We start from the raw sequence: 25256 nt of genomic DNA on the forward strand, positions 1-25256 counted from the left end.
AATAATAAAGCCAAAGAAGAAATTATTGATTGTTTATTTTTTCAAGGGCAGGCTTTGTAAAGCTGACATCAAATAAATTATACTTCTGAGTGCCTACTTGAGGTTTTAAAGAGAATATAGAAAAACATGTGTATTCAGCAAGCTTTTTAAAAATAATAGTGCTTGTGCCATGCATATGTTAAAATTTTTATTTACAATGAAAATAATCAGTGTTTTAAAATAAATTTGTATGTGCCATCAAAAACACATAAAGACAAAACAATCTTATTTAGACACATCTTAATCGCACTAAGTGAAAGTGTCAATTAATTGCGTTAAAAAAGCATCCTATTGCTGTTTCCACTCACTGGCTATATAAGCTAATTATACACAATATAAAACTGGAATGCATTAACAGTGTTAATTTGATGGTTCAGCAGTACAAAGCTACAGTACGTAAATGCAAAAATGAAGTTCCACTGCAGCTGACCATTGCCCTCTGGTGGGAGTGCCAAGCACCTGCTTGAAGATAGACTATATATAGAGCATACAATTTGTTTGTATTTCTTGTGTTACACTGAATGCCAGAGCATTTAAGATTATTTGCAGACAAACAAAGATGACATAGCTGCACACAAATATACACACTATTAGTCATTGCATTTATTTCACAAACAAAACACCCAATAATTTGATCTGCTCATCGAAAGTTATTCTACCCTTTCAAAATAAAAATCAAAGCACACTGTGCTTACAGTAGCAATGTGCTGCATGTGTTTATTATCCTATCTCCTCTTGGCTTGGCCATATTAGTCCATGTGAGAGGAGAGAGGAGTTGTGATGCTGTAAGCACATACCGTGCATTCTCTCTCCTCCGCTGTGCAGTTGTTGGGCATATTGTGAGGTTTTAATACGGGGGATATGGAGGAGGGCTCGGCTCACATTCGCTGTGCAGGAAGAGCCACGGCCAAGAATGACAGTTGCTCCTCTTGGAGCTGAGACATCCATGGATTTAAATTGCACTCTGAAAGGTCAGCACATGACATGCAATCAATCAGCCCCTAATTGGATGATCAGCAGTCATTTGAATATGTCTCAGTTTTTTGAAAATATGAATATGTGAGCACTTTCTTGGTGAACGCTCATTTGGATAACATTAGTGCTTTGAAGAATTTCTATTGTGTGGCATCTGAAAAATATCACGTAATCATAAACAATTAGTAGAAGTAGAAACACAATATCTAATAATAGTGATAATGTAAATGCATTTATAATGCATGTTTCCAAAACATTACAAAGTGCTTTGCAGCAAAACAAGGATTAACAGAAGAACAAAATAAATAAATAAGAATTTGAATTATAGGAAGTAAAAGGATATCATGATTAAAACAAATATAACAAATTACAGTGAGTTAGGAGAAGGCCATGAGATAAAAGTTAGTTTTGAGGAGGGATTTTATAAGAAGACTTTGATCCTCAGTCATGAAGTTTCACAGCTGAAAGGCCTGGACAGCAAAGACCTGTCAGGTTGTTTTTTTTAAATATTATCTTTTGGGCATTTGTACCTTTAATGATAGGAAAGCAATGAAAGGGGGAGAGAGAGGGCGAAGACATGCAGGAAATCATCCCAGGTCAGACTCAAACCCTGGACCTTCTGCATCGAGGCACAAACCTGTGTATATGTGCGCCCGCTCTACCGACTGAGCTGTCCTGGCCACGACCTGGCATGTTTTAGTCCCAACTAAATAGCAGTGGATGAATATGACTTTTCAGTGTATGAGTGATAAAAATGTAATTTCATATGACACATACACACACACACACACACACACACACACACACATACACATCAACAGTTTTTTTCAACCCTGTGATCCTGTCTAACCTCAGAGATTTTCACATTTAAAACCTGTTCAGTCAAGCCTACAGTGGGTGCAGTTACAACATTTCAATAAGAGGACAAAAACTGCCTAAAGGAAAACATGGATGGGAGTGGCAGTAAATGTCACATAATTAAAAAAATTGAAGAATAAAATGCTGCTTAGCCTTACATCCATGCCAATATTGTTGCATACCTGTGTTTCCAGTTCCAGCATGTTGCACTGACACAATCGTCGACATAGGGTAGTACTTCATACACCTGTGTGGGAAAAAAACACAACCCTGACAAGTGAGTTCTGTTTCGTTAAGCTGAGGTATAAAGCTGCTGTCACTGTGATTTTAAGACAGCTGAAGGTTGGATTACCGAACGTTTTTCATCGTTGAGCCAGCTATCTAGAGTATATATCCAAGAATGTAGAACAACAACAAAAAAAGGCAGATAAACACATCATACCTCAATATTCAAACAAGGTCACGACAAAAGGTATGTAAAGAGTAAAAAGATGTGCATCATGAATGCAGCATTTGCAGTTTATTTTGGTTTAACATAGTGAAAAGTTAAGAGGACTACATGCAGCTTTGGTACAGATCATCATTACTTCATTTAAGTGTGACACACCATGTATTCGAGTGAAATACTGAGCTATTTTGACGGAAACATCCCTGCCAGTATGTGTGCAGGCTTCACTGCTGGCTCAGGAATGTTGGCATCAAGTATGCAGTCCTGACAGACAGCTGCACTGCAGTGGCGTTTTTAACATGCCAGACCAGGACCCAAGCGTGCTGGAGGCTCTAAAGAAAATCAAAAAACTGCATCCAAAAATGAGCGGAAGATTGTACTGTACTAACTTGATTCACTGTGGTAGCAGCTGAGAAGCGGATGAATCATCCTTTTGAATGTGTCAATAGAGGTCTAAAAAGGTCAAACATGACCGAATCAACCTTTAGTATTAAAATGTGAACACATCTGCATTTAATTCAAGTATTATTTTTCCAACCCTACATGTCTTTGGCTCTCAGACAATACGAGTCATGTGGAAGTTAATGAAGCCACTCAGCCTGTTTCGCATGATCCTGAGGAACACTGCTGCTCTGATTAAACCAATTATCACTTTATTCTGAAGTCTGCGAATACGCTACTCCTTTATGGATACAAACACTTGACACTTCCTCAATTGCCTCTTTACCCCTAAGTGTTTAGTGTTATTTCTACCTTCAGTCATTTCAGCTCATCACACAACCACAACATTCATTACACATTACGTGTTTCTCGATCGCCTCGTTGTCCTGTTTATTTTCTACATGTTCCGCCCCGCCCTGCAGACGCGCTATCACGCAGTTGCGTAATTTGACAAGCAAAAAAATAGGGAGAATGAACGTTTGACAGCTGGCTCTCTTGCTCGTACAGATTGTTTCGAAACAAAACAATACCTATGCTTAATTTATTTGTGAACGATTTCGGATAGTTAGACTGTACCTCTGCTTTTATGGCCGCTGCCCTGAGGAATAATGTTTGGGTTGCTCCGGGGCAGGACGCGCAGTTTCTTCATACAACCACCGCGCCACTGACAGCCGACGGTCTGAGAGGTGAAGATCATGGACAAGTGCTCTGTAACACGAGGGATGCCATCCCGGGAACTTTCTCTTTTCATGATTATAATTTGGTAGGGAATTGCATTTTTTTTTTTTCTTCTTGCATCTGCCTTAGAGCGTCACAATGGTTACTGATGCCTGCTGGATTTCACGTAAAAAGACAAATTTCACGTAAAGATGTAAGCCTAATATTGGAGGCAGGCAGGCCTGTGTGTTTGTGTGTTGTAATATTCACAGCTATAGTGCCCCAGCACGTGACGGAAAATTCGCTTTGAATGTGGTATTGATGCTGACATTCAGCAGGGCATGGCTGGGATGTGAAACGTTGCACCCGCTCCCGAAACTTGTGAGGAAGAGATGCATAGCGCTGCAGAGCAACTGGATGTTCTAATTTCAGCCATGTATTTCCAAACAGCTTAGGCTGGAGCGTTTCAGAAGGGCGTCTGCTGCTTGTAAAAGGGGGGGGGGGGTTTGATGTGACAGTGTGTACACAAGTGCAGGCCCCAAATGCATCCCCCCCACATTTATTCACACCAGTTAGTTTTGTTATTTTGTAAGTTTTATGGTGCTTCAGCATCAGTGGAGAATAGTGGGTAGTTCTGGTTTTGCATTAAGCTGGTCTTTTTTGGGTATTGCAATCATTATTTTTATAAGAAGAAAAACACTGCTGAGGCGTTCAGGGTCCATCCTACTGCTTATATCAAGTGTTAAAGGAACTATCTTATACATTAGCAACATGTGAGAGCCTGAATAAATTAGATGACGCCATTGCATTTGGATTAAGACAACTTTACACATTTTCTTCTCTTCTGTTTTCCAGGGTAAATCTGACATGGACTACCTGTCTCCGCAACAGGAAATAGTGAATTCCAAAATGTTGTGCAGGGACAGCACTCTGATGCCAGAGCCGCCTTTCAGTGAGGACTTTGCCTCCCCGTACAGCGCCAACATGAGCCTGCTCCTTCCTGACGTCCCATACCTGCACCCTGGTCTGTGCAGGACTATGAGACCGATCAAAACAGAGCCGTCACACTCTCTGATGCACCCCAGCTGTCAGGGCAACAACGGAGGGCCACTAACACTCCCAGAATACACAGGTGTTTTTAGTGCAGCCGACACAGCTAGTGGTACATTTTTCATCAAACAGGAAGTGCCAGATTTCCAGGATGTCCCCCTGTTTCAACTTTTGAACTCTGATTTGGAGCAGCTCGTTCATGGGTCACAGCTGAACTCCATCCCCATGGCCCCATTAAGTCTTCCTATTGGGAACGTCCATGTAGGCCCAGTGCAGAATTCTGCTAAACCCACAAGCAGTCGTCAGAATGAATGTTTTCCATTTAATCGACACTTAGGCCATCAGCAGAGACCAACCTATTTGCCGCCCTCTCCGCCAAACTCTGATCCCCCGAGTCCAGACAGGGGGAAGGAGCTTCTTCACAATCTGTCCCCACCTCCCTCCTACGAAGCCAGCATCGCCTCCAAGTTAACTTTTCAGACCCATAATCCCATTGATCCAGGACAGACTTCTAGTGTAGCTCCAATCCAGTGCCAAGACCAGAATTCCAATCGTGGATTAGTCCAAAGTCCAGGTCCTGCGCCAGTCCAGCGTTCAAGCCTAACACCAGGTCAGATGACGCCAGGTGTTGGCCCACTGTCCCCAGTGTTGGCCCAGTCGGCTTCAGTTAGGTACAACAGAAGGAATAATCCTGATCTGGAGAGACGGCGGATTCACCACTGTGATGTTCCAGGTAAGACTTCTGCTCAGTCTGCACAACAACAATAAAGTTGAATTTAGAGTTTTGCAATGCTAAAACTCAAATCCAAGTGGGAGCACAGCATACCGTTCTTAATGACCTTTTTTTTTCCTTTAGGGTGCAGGAAAGTATACACCAAGTCTTCTCATTTAAAAGCCCATCTACGGACCCACACAGGTAAAATGTTTTGAGTTGCACTTCTTATTTTGGGGTGAAAGTAGTGATGTTGCCAGGCAGAAAAAATGTACTTGGCATGCAGATGCATTCTGTCTGCTGACAGACCTGGCCCACATCTCACTGCTGTCAAATCACATAAACCCTACAGCTCTCATAAAGGGGGCAGGGAAAAAGACAGGACACACTGTGATTTATGGCTCACAGTTGAGTTGCGTGTGTAAGGAAAAGTATCAGCTTTTTCCTCATTGAAACTTACTTGTTAGTCATCTGAGATATGTAGAAATATTCCATACTTTTAAGTAATGTTATTTATTTAGGGAAACGATCCTCATATCCAAATATGTGTTGTCCATCTACCGTAGCTTCATTTTGCTTCTTTTTCTATCGTCTGCTGAAGGAGAGAAGCCGTACCAGTGCTCCTGGGAGGGATGTGAGTGGCGCTTCGCCCGTTCTGATGAGCTGACTCGCCATTTCAGGAAACACACCGGGGTGAAGCCTTTCCAGTGCGGCGTGTGTAACCGCTGTTTCTCCCGCTCTGATCACCTGGCCCTGCACATGAAGAGACACCAGAGCTAGAAAACGCTCTCATGCAAATCAAGCCAACATTTTTTTATTTTTCAGTAAACATGGACAAAGAACCAGCACTTACATATCAGCAAACAAACAAATTAAAAACTGTGGATTATTTCACTCTCTCCCCAGTGGAGACATTCTTAGCAGTGCTAGCCCACAAATAATTCTTTCTTTTATTGTAAAAAGATTAAATATTACTATTGCCTTACTTTATTTCCACACATATGCCCCAATATTGGGGGACATTTGCAAAGATGTCAGTCAAAAATAATTTACCAAATGTGATAATGAAATAATATTCAGCCTTTATTTTCATTAGATTATGTTGCACTGCAAAGTACATGAACTACTTCAAGTATCAATATTTTATTTTCAAGTTTTTCATTGTACAGATCATATCAACTTGGTATCGTGTCATTTATTTAATTAACGTTAATAGCAAACGGCCATACTAAGTGCAGATATAGTACTGCTCTTAACTGGAAGGTCAAAGAATATGTTGTTTTAGTCAGCCGGTCAAAGGATTGATAGTGTGTGTTTAATATAGAAAGTAACAGCAGTTAGTTAAAGTTGTACGTAAATAAGTTGGGGATTTACTAAAAGACACAGTAGGAGGAATAAATATTGGGATGAGCGCTGTTTGCAAGCCGTGTGGTGAGTGCAGCGCTTACAGCATAACTTTAACACTGCCAGATTTATGGGTCACTCTGCCACTGAGGATAACTCCAAACAAAATCTATATTTACACACTGAAATGAAAGGACGATAATGGGTTTGAGATATTAATCATATTCATTTGGACAGCATTAGGAATGTTCTATATCTATGCCCCCTATACTGTATGGTAACATATCGTCATTACAGAAAGTGTTAAATGTCTTTCAGGCAGTTGCAGAGATAAATCCAAATGGTGCATTGTTTGTTTTCTATGGACTCTGCATGATTTTATGTAATTATTGAAAAGGTCCAACGTATTATGTTCGGACTTGTTATGTCCCGTGTTAATTTCAGCCACGCAGAAATGGTGGTAAAAGATTTGTGATCAAACAAAATGAACAACTTTTGAGTACAATATGACATTTCAGCAGCAAATTTAGACTCGTTCATCTTTTGACTTTGTTTAGGTTGCAAATTATCTGAAGGATTACCATATTACTGATGGTTTGTCTTCATAAGTGGTTACAAAGTGAGCCTGAGATTTCTTTCAGACTTCGGCTGGGCCCCTGCCAGTCTGAACATCGGTGTAAGCTTTTGGTTTCTTTGACTACTATCCGTGTATTCCAATACCTTTTTGAAAGTGCCTTTAACTGCTTTTTTTGGACGAATGAAAAACGAAGCTGCCCCGTTGGGACAATGTTCTTTTATCAGGTACTCTATACTGCTTAAATGATTCTGTATGTTGGCTGCCCCTCCATATTTCCACTCTATAGCAATCTCTATTTATGACCAAGTTTCTTTATAATTAGAGTCGGGTTGAACAAATAATTTGTTAAGATGTTTATATTTTTTATCTGGTGTTTAAGGATACAATCTGGTGATTGTTGTGTGTATAAAGATTTTAAACTTTTTATTTAAATTGCAGAGACTGTTTATTTTTATTTTCTGGCAAAGACTAAGAAGGATCAAATTATAGGAGTATTGTTACAGTCTACTCTGTCATCACTTTCTCCAGCCAAGATAGCAGCTCAGTGGAGTATGTGCCAGTGAATTATTGCAATACTTTTAAAATATATATATATATATATATATATATATATATATATATATATATATATATATACACACAGATATTTTGACATGAAAGGCGTAACAATATTTTGTGTCATAGCTTCATAACATGAAGATGTAGCCTAAATTGATAAAACGTGCTATGACGCAATGTGACCCTAAGTTATTTTAAGACCCTAAAAATAAAAGTTTTGTGTTGAATATTTATTTTTTAATGTCTGATTTTTTTAAATACATACTTTTCTTTTTCTTTTTTAAATATGTTAGGCTTTCACATTGTAGGTACTACAGTAATTTAATCTTCTGTATGGGTTCTTCTGTTTGTAACACATTCAGCATTTTATATTTTTTATTCATCCATATACCACAGCTTATTGTTAAAGGTTAACCAGGTGGCATGGATGTGGATTTGAGTTATCAGTAACAGGTTTTGCAGTGCTAGTCATTTTTACTTTACAATATTTGCATACATCACGCAACGATCAACACCTTACTTTTTTTTTTTTTAAAGTTACAGTTACATTTTGAAAATGATGTGAATAGATTTATTCAAAAGTATATTCTGATTATAAATAAAGGATGAGCACTGCTAGACAACCACTTAAAAAAGAGGAAACGAGACAGGAACAGGCATGCATGTGAAATATTTGCAAAGTTCGACAGATGTATTTTTTACAATTTAAGTGATAATGCATACAAAAAAAAATAAATTGATTCCTCCATATTTCCCAGAGTTCGATCATCTTTGTTGTTCCACTTCTTTTTGGTTCTCAGTGGAACAGCAACATGTGATTTGGCTACAGTGTTTGGTAGTTATTCAGGAACACCCTTTATGTAAATAACCTACAAGATGACTTCTTTTGTTGTTTTAACTGGTGGAAAGTGTCCTTGTATGAGTCATAGCAGAGGTGCTGACAACAAAGATGCCAAGAAAGACTGAACAAACCAGATAATTTGTCTGAACTTGTCCTGAGTATGGAGCAAGTTCCCTGTGGAGATTGTTACAGTATCACTCTTACTTACTTATGTACTTCTCTTTGCTTGTTCAGTATACCCTACAAAGTATAGGCTCTTGTGAGTGATAAATCACACGTGTGATACACTGCACATCGAAATGCAAAGAGGAGTGGGAATTGAAAGCTTGCTATTGTAATCATCTGAATCCTTTGCTGGCTGACAGAAACATCCATCCAGATCCTGTTATAATAGAGTGCCGTACAGGATGTACTGGGCGTTTTCTTTTGAGTGCAACCTTTTCTCAGAAACTGTATTCACAACATATCGTGTTAAAACATACCAGGTCTTAAAATACCACTCTCTGTTGGTACTAGATGATAAAGCAATATTATATTACAAAGAGGAACATAACTTTTTACCTCAATTCAATTCAATTCAATTTTTCAATTCAATTTTATTTATAGTATCAAATCATAACAAGAGTTATCTCGAGACACTTTACAGATAGAGTAGGTCTAGACCACACTCTGTAGTTTACGAAGCCTCAACTATTACAGTGGTTGCCTCAAGAGCAAGCATTAGCAGTAGCTATTGCGACAGTGGCAAGGAAAAACTCCCTTTTTTTGTTAGGAAGAAACCTTGGACAGACCCAGACTCTTGGTAGGCGGTGTCTGACGGCACCGGTTGGGGGAGTGGTGAATGGTGGCAATAATAGTCATAATAAAGATAGTGAAACAGTGACCACAATGGTAGTCGTAGTAGTTCATGTCAACCTGAATGTTTAAATATGTGATCAAGGATTTTCAGGTACAAAAGATTTTTTGACTAGACTGTAAATTTATATAAGCAGGTGAATCATTGGTTGTCCAACATTTTTTCCTTCTTCTTGTACTGTTCGGATGTACTGCACTCTGTGTACAAGCTACTGTACTGTATATCATCTATAATGTCTTCACTAATACCAAGATTAGGTTTCTGAATGCCTGAGAATGTGAGTACAGTACTCAGATGTCTAAGTGACATCAAAACCGCATTCCATCCATCTCAGTCACAGATAGCAACTAGCTCCATACCAGTGTGTTACATACAAAATGCAACTTTATTAACCTTCATGCCTCCATTCATATTAATATACATGTATATGTTTGAACTTATTTTAATTTCACAGCTCCATCCATATGAAAAATACAGAGAAAAAGGCAAAACACTGACTGGATACTTAAACAACTCTTGAAGAAAAGAAAAAGCGGAAAAACAGAAAAAAAGGACACCTGTTCTCGAAGTTTTGAAAAATATCAGGATTAAAAATTTCTTTTACAGATGTGGAATTCCATGAGCAGAATCTCCCTTTTGAAGCAATGCTGAGCAATATCACAACTTTTTTTTTTTTTTTTTTTATGGTAAGAATGAAAAGATCTGAATATATTTACACTACACTCACTTTACATAAATACAGGAACAACGATTACTGTACGCAATATCAGCAAACTTGAAACATAGGCATTGGCTTTACTACTTAAATTTTCAAAACCAGGAAATCAAAAGCAGATGTTACACAGAAAGTAAAATAGATATTGAACTGAAGAGAAGTGTATTATCAGTATTCGTTAACAAAGGTGTCGCTCTACAGCCGGAATGCCAGACACAAGATTCCTCATTATCTTCCATGTTGAGTTCTTGTGATGAACACCATTGTATGAAACATCATTGTAACTCACTTTTGTTCCAACTTAGAGGAAGTGACTTATTGTAAGCAAAGTAATAACGCGAGTTATAAACAGCCTGTGAAAGTGTTATGGGAGGATGCTGCATTTGACACATGACATAAGGCTCAGTGCGAAAAGAAAGTTAAACATTAAAGGTCCAACTTGCATAATGTTGTCTGTGCTTTTTTTCTTCTTCAAAATGGATGGTTTACCATTGGATATTTATTAAATTGAACAAACGTGTTGAAATCCGAACTCTGCACAGTGCAGTTGATATTACAAGTTTGCAATATGAGGCACTATTCATTATTATTGCATAACTTTGACCCTGGTTACCGTAACAAAATTATGCTTTTAAAATGAGGAAAGCGATGCTGAATTGAATTATAATACACTCTGTCCTGTGGAGACACCATATTCAAGTCTAATTGAATCTAGCAAAACTGGTGTATTAAGGCATGCAACGTTATACACTGAATACGAGAGTACACGTGTTGTTGATATGTGCTTGATCAATGTAATTTCTTGTCCGGGTATAGCAAAATAGCAACACAGGGAATTGAGTACCTTAATATGGTCAATGTATATAAATAACTTGTTGAATAGAGCAAACACTGGTTCAGCCTTGGGAATAAAAATGATTTGATCATGAACTTATTTAACCACAAACCAAAGAAAGCAAACTGTTCTATAACATCACATATGATAATTTACATGGTGGATACCATTAGCCCCATTTCACTGTATATCAAATTAGATAAATTACAGTCTCTGAAAAAAGACTTTACATGTATAAATGTATTTCCTGCATCTACTAATCAAAAGCCCTATTTTTCAAATGTATATACAGGCTGTAGAACTTTGTAATAACTTTTATCTTCACTATCACATATATTACAACATTTCAAAAGATCCTTTTTACAGAAGAAAAAGATTTGTATGAAAAGATGAAGGGCCCCTCAATAATAAATTGCTCTTATACATTATATGGAGGATAAAATATGATCATGATTATTGTTTATAAATTGACATCTGAAATAAAATAATTTGAAATCATACTAATAAACAAACAAGGTGCTGATATGCTTTTGCCAAAATGATAATACAACTGGGCATAATGACACGTGCGCAAAGAATATACATAAATAATGATAACATACATTACCATTCTCCATTACATCAAATGGGTATCACATACATTGGGTGCATGTGTGGAAATGACTTCCTGGATTTGGTTACTTTACTGAAAGTGAGGATGTTAAATGCAAAGTGTGCAGGTGTGTGTGTATATGTGTATGAGTGTGTGAGTGAGTGGTTTTCAAGGTGCTATTATCAAAAAGGTTGCCATTTCTTTTTACTGGCTTCGATCCAATAAATGCATTTAGCAGCACTATCAAATAATATGGGATGGCCTGATGCTCTGAGTTTATGTGTGCAGGTCTTACACAGCATGAAGAGTATTGAAAATACTTGGAAACATATCTGTCATTATGACTATAAAAAACTTTTTCATTAAATTTCCTGATTAAGGTTAAGTGATGTTCTCTAAGAGGTAAGATATTTCTGCCAGTAACTGCATCTAAAATGTAGTCTTACTGTACTTACATAATGTATTCATGTATGTACTGTACATGTGTATGTATTGTTTTAATTCTATGTACTTTGTATGTATGCATATGTGAGTCCTCAATTTTTCAGCATTATATATATCCAAATCTCAGGTAAATCACATCATATATCTGGTCTGAGGTGAAACATTTCAAGTGACTTTCTGTATCTGAGACAAACAAAACAAAATAAAATGATTCGGAGTAACTGAGACACATCAGAGTGGAGCCTTGTGCTGGAGCTACAAACCAATCAAACAGAGGGCGTCGTGGTACAGAGTGAGGAGTTGGCCCAGTTAGAAACTTCTCCTCCTGTATTGACATCAGCAAACAGAACAACGAGAAGGCGTTCCTTCTCATCAATTTGTTCAGTATATATTGCTCTTCTGTATTGTACATCAGGTAGCACACTATCCCTGTAACACTGCAGCTGATGTCAGTTTCAGCTTATGGTTCAAGTGCCGTTGTGCAAAACCACAACGCAAGTTCCTTTCACTGTCAAACCCAGCTGAGAAAACAGAGCTGAATAATAAAAAAACAAAAAAAAAAAAAAACAGATCAATCGGGACAGAATAAAAAGCATGAGTCTGTAAGGTGCCTCTAATTTTTTTTCACATACTAGAAATCTCCTCTGATTGTTTCAAAGTTCACTGTACATGAGGGGTTGTATTTTTCTGAGTCAAACATAAGCAATAAGCAGGCATTTAAAAAGAAAAAAGTAAGATTCAATAAACAAAACGTTGTCATACTGAAAGTATATTTATCCTTTAAGATTGCACTTTACTGATTGCTAATCACAGCACAAATTCCACCAAATATTTTTTTTTTTAAGAAATGCTTTCAAGAGGCTCAACATAAAGAATAGCACTGATGAGATTTGGGGTTGTCCGGCCCAGTGAGCGGGTCATAAACGGTGTGTTTCTTTGCTGGTGTGAAGATGTGCTTGTCCAGTTTTAATTGTTTGAAATAAAGCAATGAATATCTGTAAAAGTAGACGTGTAGATGAGGTTAATCCATTCAGGCTGTGGCTATTTGAGTTAATGTCATTTACCATTTGCTGGCTGTGAGACAGGTGAAAGTCCAGCCCTCTTTGAGCTTCTATATGGGATGCCTCAGATAGAAGAGCAGGCTCCAGGAGGCAAAGGAAACCATCTGTGATTAAATGCAGCCCTCTATTGGTCACACATCAGACTCAAATGGATGCACGGCGCAACAATACTGCCTGTAACTCCAACTAGGCCCAAGTCCTTTCCTGTGATCTAGTCCAGGCCTAACTTCTTTCTGCTCACAGAGGAAATCCATTCCATTAAATGGGGTCTTTCACATTATGAGTGCTGGAAAAGCAGCCATTTTAACAATAATGAAAAGAAAGATACCAAAAAGAGACTGTTGCGATTGCATTATATATATATTTTTTTGTCCAAATAAAGAGTGCGAGTTTATCTTTAAAAATCAAAGTGAAACATTTACAAACAGTGCTGTAAAAGACAGTTCCCTATTATACTCCAAAGAATAACAATAACAGATCCTGCCGTCTATTCCTTCCAACCCAAAGAGGATCCAAAAGTGACCCTGTTTTGTACTCCACAAGCTCTGTGCACCCCTCCATCTTCTCTCCTTATGACGGATGAGTGTGTGTGTGTGTGTGTGTGTGTGTGTGTGTGTGTGTGTGTGTGTGTGTGTGTGTGTGTGTGTATATATGAATGTGTACGTGTGTGCGTCCAGGCCAGCTGAAAAACATTCATAGGGAGATCCCGCTCCCCCGGCTGCCTGTGTTTGTGTGTCTGTTCCTTTGATCTCTCTCTCTCTCTCTCTCTCTCTCTCTCTCTCTCTCTCTCTTTATCTCTTTATCTCTCTCCATCTTATTCACACTAGCATGTGTCTCCGTCGGTGCAGGGCCAAGTGGTCAGATCTGGAGAAGCTGCGGTCACAGTCTGCACACTTGAAGGGCTTCACCCCTGTGTGTTTTCTGTAATGCCTCGTCAGCTCATCAGAGCGGGCAAACTTCCACGTGCAGCCGTCCCAGGTGCATTTGTATGGCTTTTCCCCTGCAGAGAAAGACAGAAAACACAGTGCACGGTCAGTACTGTGGACATACTTAGGCCTTGATGCTTTATTAAGACGCAGATTGATTTGAAAAGTCTGCACTTGTTACATTGTTCATAACAATAATGGTACTTTGACCCAAATTATTGCTGACTTGATGTTCTCTGATGGATTAGACAACTCAAGCAAGGTTCAAGAGTCTGCCAATAGATTTTCCAATTGTTATGGGATGAAAAATCTGTATACACAGGACCAGTGTGTATGATTTAGTAAGATCTAGAGGTGAGGTTGCAGATTGCAACCAACTGAATATCCCTTCCCTCACCCCTCCTGTTCCAGCAGTGAAGTAGAACCTACGGTGGCCTTCAGGTAACGTAAGGTAAGAAACGTAAAAGGCCCTGTCGAGAGCCAGTGTTTGTCTGTTCTGGGCTACTGTAGAAACATGGTGGTGCTACAGTGGCGGGCTCCGTGGAAGAGGAACCGCTCCCTTGTAGATATGAAGGGCTCATTCTGAGTTAACAAAAACACAACGATTCCATTTTTGTACATAGATCCCCCTAAAACACTTTGGTCCTTTAAAGCAGGCAATAAGCTATTAGGAAGGCCTCATGGCAGTCATAACCACAGATTCCCATCATTATGGTATAAGAGAGTAAGTGATTATAAGAAACTGAGACTTTTGCCCTTCGAAAGTATCATGACCATACATTAATGCTTTACAGCTGCTTTAGTGGTGGCCTAAAGGTTAAAGAAGCGAGCTTGTGACCAGGAGGTCGTCGGTTCAATCCCCAGACTGACAGGATAAAAATCTGGGTGGGGAAGTGAAAGAGCAGCGCATGTCCCTCCCTCATTACCACCACTGAGGTGCCCTTGAGCAAGGCCCTTAACCCCAACTGCTCCAGTGGAGCTGCTCAGTGGCCAGCAGATCAGACTGTGGTTGTACTGGGCAGCTTCCAGGTATGAATGTGTGCAACTGTGTGAATGTGATCGGGGTGTTCCTGCAAAAGAGAGGTTGCCTCTCAGTGAACCTTCCCTGAAAAAATACAGGTTAAAAAAAAAAAAGAATATTATATATATATATATATATATATATATATATATATTATACTGTTGTACTGTAGGCACATATAAAGATATAATGCATTACAGATGTAGACCTAAGAGAAAATGTGCCAAAAGCTGTCCTATTTGTGTTTGACTGAACAATATTAATGATGTTCCTAGAAGTGATGGCTGTCTTTTTTTTAACATTCCTTACAATTACACTGTTAACAATTCTGCCCCCTAAGATAGAATCAAGATGTTCTTCTGTGTGAGTCTGAGTGACAAAAACTGAACAAAAAGGACAACAGTGTTTACATGCCACAATCGTCAGCTCAGTATCAGAATAAGTCAGGCAGCTTTAGCAGGTTTCTCAAGATCATGGCCTCAGTTCTGAGTCCGGCCTTAAGGACGCTTTATTTTTTATTTTTTTTATTTTATATTTTTTGGGCATTTTAGGCCTTTATTAGGCCAGATGAAGACATGAAAGAGGAGAGAAAGAGGGAAAGTAAACCTCTATATACGTGCGCCTGCTCTACCAACTGAGCCAACCCGGCCAACAGGAAGGACGCTTTATTGATATCTTGGACTTGTTTTGGGATTATTTTTATTCAGGTCTGGCTAGTTTCCCATGATTTACCTTGGTCTTCAACTCAAGCTATTGTACATGACAAATGTGTCAACTTATTGATGTTTGGTCCAGTTAAAACCAACGTGTAAAGGTGTCATACATACGTACACAAATATTAGTTATTTCACAGGTATTGATTAGACAAATGCTGAAAGCTATGGGGACAGAACATTAAGAGTAAGTTCACATTTACTGTATGCTAATTCTTACTTGATTTTTAGTTATTTATTTCCAAATTTAGAATGAATAATGTGCACTTTATTGTCTTTTTAAAATTGCTCTGGTCTCAGTCTAGATTTGGCATTGACCTTTGACCTGTTCCAGATTAAAATTCTCAAATGTTTTTTAGTGCAACCATAGCACAATATTACCTGTGTTACATATGTGCAAAGCTCATGGTGCTGGCTAACACATATAAGAGTGTGACTTTCTGAACATGTAAATGTCATTACTGTTGGACAGCTTGAGCCGACAACATAATAAAATAAAAAACACTTAAGCATACACACTCAGACCTACTGACCTGTATGTGTCCTCCGGTGTGCTTTTAAATGGGAGCTTTTGGTGTACACCTTATTGCAGCCCTCAAAGTCACATCTGTGAATTCTTCTCTTTTTGGAATCTGGTGACTCTGACCTCCGGGGGCGCCGTATGCTGTCAATACTGAACGGGGACATGGAACTGCAATGGGAGAAAGAGAATCAACATAAAAGCATTATTAGACTGCGACGATGACATCAACATTATCATTCTAAGCAGGTTTTGAGTATGTAATGTATTCATACTGAAAAAGTGACAACATAAAGCAAACTCGAAACTAGTCCCACACTTTTCTATGCACAAAGGACATTGAAAAGCTGCACACCGCTTTTTCTTTGTGAAGTTTAGTTGGCAGTGTCTAGCTGCCAACTAAAATTGCTATTTACAGTAGTTAAGCAAAATAAAGGTGACTGAAACATATTACACTGTGGCATATACTGTAATTTAGCACAACCATTTATGCAAAGAACAACAACAAAAAACTTCAAAGACAATAGTGACACATATTGTAATGCTACCAGTTGTTTAGGTCATTGTATTATGAGGGACACCATTTTTTTGTTGGGACAGTTGATCCTGACATGTGTATGAAGTGTTTTGGTCACCTTAGTATACTTTGGATATATGTTGTGCTGAGCTGCATGTGCATGTTCAGTATAGAGAAATGCATGTGCAAACTAATTGACGTCCACAGGCGCAAGTATTGTATATTTTTTTGTTGTTGGTATAAAACAGTCAAGTATGTTAATTTCCTCTTTACAGTTGGTACCAACTGGAAAAACAGTGTCCTATAAAGATATCATGGTAAGATGTCATAGTATATGACACATACAGACAACTACCATGTAAGGTAGTGTAACAGTAGCTTTGCCAGCAGGTGGCAGTGCAACACTGCTGTACAGTAACTGAGGAAGTAGATGAGGTAAGAAGGCTGGTATTGTTTTTGCTCCAACACTTTCATCACTCATAGGTGGAGTTTTATCTCAATGTTGTTCAATGAGGTTAATGACTCCTGAGCTATTTCTGTCATCAATAGATTTTGGCATGACATTTCCTCTCCATTAACAAGTCAATATCCCTGTTGATTAAATGTGTAATTTCCAACAGTGAAGCCCTTCAGCAAAGTGTGTGTGTGCCTTTACATGCCAGAGTGTTCGTGTGAGTATTTTCTGTGTAATGTCGTCTATGGCAAATCTTAAATGTGGTCACGCATCACTTCTCTGAATATAATGTTACACACACACACACACACACACACACACAAAGAAAGAAACCCAGGAAGGAACAAAAAGATTGTGGTAAATGGTCAGTAGTTCATGTCTCCGCGAGCAACTTTCTCACACATGACTGTGTGAAACAAATAAGCAAGAAAGAGAAAGATACAACAATGACAGTAAACAAGAACATCTCTGTTTACTAAAAGGGAGGAGTAATATCTGTGGGATATATCGAACAGGGCTCTGTCAGCTGTGATGGAGCACAGTTGCTTTTCTTTCAGGTCTCAGAGTCTCTGCTGTGGATATTGAGAAAGAAAAGGTAAGAGGGTGAAGGGAGAGAGGGGAATGAGGGAGCGTACAAAAGCAATAGCTTTGGTCATGTTAGAGGGATTTGAAAGAGCAGAGGCTGCCAGACAGGCCCTCCACTGAACTGTCTCCACCACACACACAACCCACTTCCTGTCTCTCAGTGTTTCACTGAAGCACGATTTGTCAAATGCAGGCTCAGGCTATATACACATGCAATCAAGATAGATACACACAGGCTACACAAATACACAGAAATACTGCAAAACACACATCCATACAGATCACCTGTTGCTCTTGGCTTACTGCCAATCTGAAGCTGTACAGGAAATGAGCACACGGGTCAGATATGAAGTGGACTCCAACTCCCCTACCCCCTCTCTCTCTCTCTCTCTCTCTCTCTCTCTCTCTCTCTCTCTCTCTCTCGTCTAAGTTCAGAAAATATCTCATTGCAAAGTGATGTCAAAAATAAACATTTAGAGAAATATGTATATTAATGAAGCTGAAAAAACAGTAAATTGTAATTAGAATTGATTGATGAGATTACCAGGCCATCTACTAATCTAACAGAGAAATGCAGACAAGCATCTAGAATTGGATGTACTGTGTGTGTGTGTGTGTGTGTGTGTGTGTGTGTCTCTGGGAAACTGTGATGGACATTTTTTACTACTTTTTGACATACAAAGGCTAAGCGATTCATCGTAAAGATAACTGACTAATTATTTGACGATGAACATAATGTTTTGTTGCAGCCTTAAATACAAGAATCAATTTTAAGATTTTCCGTGTCACTCTTGTCATGTAAAAAAAAACAACTCATAGCTTGTTGTGTTTTGCCTGGAGTTGACTGATTGTCATGCTTCTCTGTAGGTTGAGAAACTTCCACCACTACTGGTGTATTCTGCTTCGCTTCTGAAAGATGCTACTAACAGCATAACGCGTTAATTTTTTTAATCATATTAATCGCATGCCACCATTTAGTAATTTATTTTCACTTCACTCTGCACTGCGTAGTGCCTAACAGGCTACTATTTTGCCGTACTTCCTCGTAACACATCCTGCTGCTGCAGGAATAGCAACGTGGATTTCGGTGCCTCATTCTGGTGCCACTGATATGCCTGCACTTCTCTCTGATGCTCTGAAACAGACGTTACAGGCAACACAAACATCGCAGCACGGGACGCTAGTTAACACTATACTTGACAGCAGCTAACGTTAGCCTACCGCTAGCTAGTAGCTGTATTAAACACGGTTACAATGCTGACAGCTAACGCTAAACGGTGTAAAGTGTGACTGTATTTCACTGTAGAGGATTCAACACCGGGATGTAACAATCTGCAGCTGCCGTTGTCGGAAAAACACAGACAATGAAGTTCAATGAAACTGGTAATTTACAGCCTTGTGGTGCATTCAAAGTTGTTGTTAAATGCCCTTTTCCCATCTGGTCGTTGTTGTTGTCATTCAACAGCTATTCACTAGTGAAATAAGTTATTGTTATAGTGATTACATTCTTATTAAATCATTTAATTTTGACGATATGGCCTTAGCAATAAACAAGCCGTTCTTTAATGTCGCCAACTGTTTAGTACCCTTCTTTTTTTTAACTTTCTTAAAAAGTATCGGTTCAGGCACCGTTAAGGCACCGGTACCGTTTTAAAAGTACCGCTTTAGCACCGGTCTCCAAACCAAACAATACCCAACCCTAATATTGACTCTAGATTCAAATGTGTGACGAGATTAAATATATAATAAACAAATACAAATCTTAAAATCAAGTTCACAAAGTCATTTTCTTTGCATTCATTTAATTCCCAATCAAGATACAGTGGTAAGAATTGCTTTCCATTGTTAATATGTACTTAAAAACAGTTCTGAAATGCAAAATAATAGAATTTTAATCATGTGATAAAACATGCGATTAATCGCGATTAACTATAGAAATTCAACGATTAATCGCGATTAAGAAAATTTAATTAGATCACTGTGCTCACACTAGATCAACTGGTGTGTTCAAAATCAGCCACAAGAGATCGACTGGTTCACATTTCTGTTATGTATAGTTATAACATGGTGAAGTTATAACTTTCTGAGTTTATAAGATAACAAATGTGACAGAATCTGTAGAAAACAAGAAAGTTGTAAGTAGGATGTATTTATTCGCATAAACAATTTATCGTTATGTCTTTAATACCACATCTCCGGCCATATGTGTCATACAGTAGCTGTTTTGTGAGAATCGATTCGTTGTATTTTCTCATGTGAGCCCAGGAGCAAACTCACACTGCCTTGAACCCTGTGTCACCGTGGCATCATGGCTGTGTGAATGTGTCTGTTTATGTTTCCCAAAGCAGCAGAGACAAATAGGAAGTACAGCTGAGAACAATTTCAAACAGAGCTGACCTCTGTTTTATTTCGTTTCCCCCTTTCTTTTGTCCCCATCTTCATCTGCTGCTCTCCACGAGCACGAGAGCGAGGGAGAGAGGGAGTATGTGTGTCACATACAACAGGGGTTTCCCACAATGCAAACACAACACATATTTTTTACTTCTCATAGGAAACAAGATCATAACAGACTGTTTTAACACAGCAAAGAAGCTACACTGTTCTTAAACAGACCTACAGTAATAGTGGATTTATCAAGAAAACAGGAAAGGGAGTGTGTGTAACTATGTGTATATGTGTGTACTGGAAGACTTCCCACTGGGCATTCCTGTACCTGTCCGAGGATACTACCCCTTGGCTCACCCCCCTCCCCTTTCTCCACCTGCTCTGCTCCGTGGCCCCCCAGGTCCTTGGGGACAAGCCAAACTTCAGCAGAGACAACCTTTCTAACACAGCCCCTAAACCCCAACACACACTTCACACACACACACACACACACACACACACACACACACACACACACACACACACACACCTTCTCGCCCTCTCCTCTCTCTCGAACTGTCTTCTTCTCTTTCACTCGTGCTCTCCCACAATAGCCTATCCACCCGTCCCCAGGGAAACGCATGAATATGGAGGAGGCTGCCCAAGAAGCACATGACACACTCTCTCCTTTCACTCATTTATTTATATATGGATACCTGGAATGGAAGCGACAGGCACTCCCATCCTCCGCCCTTACACTTCTCTTTTCTGATGCTCTCTGGATGACTGCTTGTGTAAATGTGGATACTAAATTACATAAAGCAAATCTTTCTACACTCACAGTGCACACGTTCAAATAAAAAAAAGGAAGAAATACAACAACACAGTTGACTGATATATTTCAAAGAAGTGCTGTCAGCTTCTGTTGCACTGCAATTGCACTGCAGATGTCCTTAGAGCGCATGTGTTGTGTCAACACAGAATGCACATTCTTCCTCTATGTGGCCAAACCGGCGTGTAACTCAAGAACACTACAGACTGCTTTGTTTTTCACAGACAAACATGCAAAGTCTGTGTTCCTGTTGACAATGGCTGACCTCCTTCTGGAACCAGCTGTTCTGTCCACTGTGCAGAAACACGTGCATGCATACAGTACAAACACACATACACCGGAGGATTAATACTTACAGACGTGCACACATACTTTTTCACACGCTCAGTCACATACACAGCATGCACGCAGGAGCACAGTTTCCACATAGCACTTTGCACACAGAGAAGTGAGTGTGTGGGCAGGCCCTGGCAGGGTATTGCTAAGCCTGGCTAGTGATTTCTCTCCATAGTGAAAGCTTGGGCAGTGAAAGGTTGGGTCCTGCCAACCTCTGTTCTCCTCTGACCACCCGGTGCCCACGTGTGGCACTCAGGGGCATGCCTGTCCCTTTCAATAACCTGCATTGAAACCTGAGTCCTCCAGTGTGTGTATGTGTGTGTGCGTGTGCGTGTGCGTGTGCGTGCGTGTGTGTGTGTGTGTGTGTGTGTGTGTGTGTGTGTGTGTGTGCATGCGTGTGTGTGTGTGTGTGTGTGTGTGTGTGTGTGTGAGTGTGTCTTCCCTGAAACATGGCAACCTCTACTTGTACCACTGAACAAGCACAGCACAGAGAACGAGTCTTTACCACAGTGTGTTGCACAGTGCCACCACAATAACTCATTTAGCTTCATTACTGTAGATGTTCACACAGCCAGCAATGCTGAAGCAAACAATACAATGTCTTGTACATACAAAGTACTTTCAACCCCGTAAGCTGGACTGTTACCACCAAAACACAGCCAGCCGGGGTCGGGCTACCTTCAGCCACAGCTTTGTTAATGTTGCTTCATCATTAGCAGGATTCTCACAGAGTCCCGGAATACTTTCCTTACAGTTAGTCTAAATAAAAGTCCTATGGGCATTAACTTGAGTGTGGCCAGGCTGCTGGTTATGACTGTTCTGTGTTTATGGGCAGAAGAGTATTTTTTGATTTCCTGTTTCTGATCAGGACACTGTAAGCTGTCATCCACTGGAGAGGGAAGTCTTTACATTCAACACAGATGGACTGTCACCACAGGAGTTGTGATGTCTGGGCATAAACTATGTCTGAGCCATATGCATTTAGGCTTATAGATGCACTCCCACGCATATTCATCCAAACGAGGAAGAGCAGTTACAAAAGCACACAGAAGTGCACAATGCTAGGTTTTATACTGGGTTTATATGTAAATGATGCTTTGATCCATGGTAACTAACAATAAGCAATGTCAGGAAAAACATTTTAAACTCTGTACTCTGATACCCTGTAATGCCATGTCAGATCTTGTACATACATACTTGTTTATACAAACTTTCTAAAACGTGTTGCCAAAGAAATGCTGCCAATTTTTTATAATCCCTCCTCAAATAGTCATCCCTTCTTTAAATTGGATATTTTCTTTATCTTTTAGGACCCAGAAACTCAACAGCTTGATAAACAATGGCTAATGGCAAAGAAAAAAAGCCCAGACTGGAACTAGATACAATGCAGAGGGCCAACATCTTCAAATAAAATCTCCTAATAAAGATATGCATATACATGAATTCTAAGATGGCAGAATATTTTCCCTAAAAAATATCTTTAATAACGATTAAACTGTTTCTATAAGCAGTGACATTTTACATGGTTGGTGAGTTACTATAAGATACCATCAAGCATTTAATTTAATAAATAGCTACATTGTAATGTAAGTGTTTACTATTTGGGTGAGTGATAATGTGAAGAAAAGTTCTCCAGCATTAAGAATACTAACACAGAAGACCAAATTTAAACTGCCATATCACTAAATTTACCAGCTGCCAACAGTACGGTGAAGACCATACTTCCCAAACATCTTCCTGTGACAACACAGAACAGAAAAAAACAGCTCAAGACAACGATACAAAGATTTTTTTTTAGAGCTGTTAGTGGTTAGTGTCAGTAAAGGAGAAAAGGTCAGTATGGAGACCAAACATTTCCCACACACACACGTGTACAGATCATGATACTCACTCTTGTACAGCACGGGCTATAGACAGCGCAGTAGAGCCGGTCTCATTAACACTATCCAAGGTCACGTTTGGCAGGTCGTCGTCATCGCTGTCACTCTTGATCTGCCTTGGCGAGAGGCCGTTGGGGTCTATGTGTGCTGTGAGGAAGGGACACAGACATGGAAGTCAGTGGGTAAATGTCCAAGTTAAAAATATGTGTGCATGCATGCTCTCTGTTCCCCAACATGTGCAACTGACAGAGAATCATATTCATGATAATAACTCTCACATAAAACCCTGAAGACAACACAAACATCTAAATCCAGCCGGTTCCTGCTGTATTAATTTTTATAGAACATCCTGATAATTAGCAAGCTAGCTTTGTCCCTTTTTTGATTCTTTTCTTTTGCACAGTAGCCAAGACAGAACATTTGAGTGGCCAACATGCTATTAACCATGAGCCTCTGAGCCAGTGAGCAAAGGGGTATCTGTCTCTCGAGCTGCATGACAAAGTAACTTCTATTCCACAAGTTGTGACAACTTCTCCCATGGACAACTCATTGGATATATTGCCAGAGCCTGCAGCCATTCTGTCCTCTCTGTCTGCAAGGACACAGGCTGCGATCCTGGATAACTCAAGAGATGAATGTCAAAAAACAAAAACAAAACTGTCAAAGAAAAGTTGCTGGAAATGCACTGGATCGAACACTGATTAAGTTACAAAGGTATTTAGAAAAAAATACAGAAGAATACTTAACTGCATGCTTAAGATATCACAATAAGTATAATTGCTCTTGTTTTTGAAGATGTAATCATCACAAACACTGAATATATAGTGATACATTTTCCACTGAGTTCAGTGACATCCCCAGTTATTGTACGCCTGGTGCTTTTATAAAAGCTATCAGGACTTCACCTCCTCTGTTCTCTCAGCCGAGACTGTGGCCATAGTGGCCCATAATAAGGGTCTAGAGTTAGGAGCAGACATGGTGTTATTACGGGGGGGCACACAGAAATAATGCTGTAACTCTGTTATGCTTTAAAGGTTTCTAAGTGTTGTCGTAGACTTAGACATGCAGAGTGGTCACCAGCTCGCCTACCCAATGGAAAACCTGTAATTAGTTGGAAATGCATCGTGTGTTGAAAAGGGGTATTTTGAGCGAGGGACACAAAGGAGGAGTGGTGGAGAGGTGGGCAGAGCACCGGATTTCTTTCTTTCTCTCCTGTTGTTTCCAGTCAAGCCCTGTTTCCATGGCAACCTCCTGTCGGAGACAGGGAGACAGCAGTGAAAAGAAGGGTACCCGCCCTCTCTTAAAAAGGATGGCCAACCTGTGTGTGCGTGTGCGTGTGCGTGTGCGTGTGCGCGTGCGCGTGCGTGTGCGTGTGCGTGTGCGTGTGCGCGTGCGTGAGTGGAAGTGTGTGTGTATTTTGTGTGCATGGAAGTGTTTTTGAATCTATGCTGAAAGCTTCAGTATGACTGAGACTTGCATCATTGCACATGATTGTTCAGTTCGTATCAAGTCAAACAAGGTAAATCTGGGCTGTTGACCCTCACATTAAACTTCATATGGGGGGAGTGGGCTTTAGATAGTAACTCTCCTGAACTCATTTTTCCAGCCATCACAAAAATGGTGACACCTTAAAGGAAAACCCCCTGATAAGATTAGACCAAAAAAATCATATCCAAACAATAATAATAATTACATCTTGTAGCACTTTATTTTTCATTTGACTTGGGGAATTTTTATGTAAATGTTCACATTAAATCATTTTAAGTGCAATAAATAGCTAAATGTTCTGTATGTCTACTGGTTGCGATCTCATTAAAAGTGACTGTATCCACCACACGCAACATTCAACACTCATTTACCCCATTTCCTTAGTGTTTTGTGCTTTCAGAGCCGGGCAAAGCTGATGTTGGACTGTGTATGTGTGTGCATGCAAGTGTTTGTATAAGTGCCACCCATCTTCAATATCCATCCACACCCTGTTATGCAAGTCTTGTTTTTCCTGTCCTTCCTTCTTTCCTTTTCTCTCCTTGGGAGCAGACATAAAACGCCCATCTCTAAGGGGACCACCCCACCCAGCCGACTAAATGTCTTTCTGACTACATGCT

At 39.6% G+C, this 25256-nt stretch overlaps 2 protein-coding genes and 1 long non-coding RNA gene across 12 annotated transcripts in view; 1 reads left to right on the forward strand and 2 right to left on the reverse strand.

Moving 5' to 3' along the window:
- Positions 1-711: 711 nt before the first annotated feature.
- On the reverse strand, positions 712-3870 carry LOC116041857. Of its 2 annotated transcripts, none has more exons than XR_004103034.2 (3): positions 3338-3870; positions 2055-2119; positions 712-1003 (listed from the first exon to the last, which is right to left on the reverse strand). It is a non-coding gene; the product is annotated as an uncharacterized LOC116041857 (long non-coding RNA). The 2 variants fall into 2 exon arrangements; XR_004897980.1 differs by having other exon boundaries at positions 712-1499.
- Positions 2135-7525, forward strand: klf5b (Kruppel-like factor 5b). Of its 3 annotated transcripts, none has more exons than XM_031287450.2 (4): positions 2135-2344; positions 4274-5201; positions 5325-5384; positions 5782-7525. In XM_031287450.2, exons 2-4 carry the CDS (start codon positions 4286-4288, stop codon positions 5958-5960), a joined length of 1155 nt encoding a protein of 384 aa, XP_031143310.2. In that variant the 5' UTR covers positions 2135-2344; positions 4274-4285; the 3' UTR covers positions 5961-7525. The 3 variants fall into 3 exon arrangements, with proteins under 3 accessions (XP_031143310.2, XP_031143242.2, XP_031143182.2); XM_031287382.2 differs by lacking the exon at positions 2135-2344 and adding an exon at positions 2934-3632; XM_031287322.2 differs by lacking the exon at positions 2135-2344 and adding an exon at positions 2941-3524.
- A 2197-nt stretch (positions 7526-9722) lies between these two features.
- klf12b (Kruppel-like factor 12b) overlaps positions 9723-25256 on the reverse strand; it is a 41950-nt gene continuing 26416 nt past the window's right edge. For 6 of the 7 annotated variants that reach the window (XM_031287647.2, XM_031287728.2, XM_031287788.2 and 3 more), the window contains exons 4-6: positions 23163-23298; positions 16197-16354; positions 9723-14003 (exon numbers count right to left, since the gene is read on the reverse strand). In XM_031287647.2, coding sequence (XP_031143507.1) covers positions 13822-14003; positions 16197-16354; positions 23163-23298 — 476 coding nt within the window. In that variant the 3' untranslated portion in view covers positions 9723-13821. The remainder of the gene's footprint in view (positions 14004-16196; positions 16355-23162; positions 23299-25256) is intronic. The other variant, XM_036003830.1, reaches the window with a different exon arrangement.

The sequence above is a fragment of the Sander lucioperca genome, chromosome 8, assembly GCF_008315115.2.
Source record: "Sander lucioperca isolate FBNREF2018 chromosome 8, SLUC_FBN_1.2, whole genome shotgun sequence".
NCBI lineage: Eukaryota > Metazoa > Chordata > Actinopteri > Perciformes > Percidae > Sander > Sander lucioperca.

Excerpts from the sequence above, each read along its gene's own strand:
- klf5b (XM_031287382.2), top strand. The coding sequence starts at position 3,348 with ATGGCCGCTGCCCTGAGGAATAATGTTTGGGTTGCTCCGGGGCAGGAC. Across the intron at positions 5,202-5,324 it reads TCACCACTGTGATGTTCCAG|GGTGCAGGAAAGTATACACC; the intron begins GTAAGACTTCTG and ends TTTTTCCTTTAG. Across the intron at positions 5,385-5,781 it reads CCATCTACGGACCCACACAG|GAGAGAAGCCGTACCAGTGC; the intron begins GTAAAATGTTTT and ends CGTCTGCTGAAG.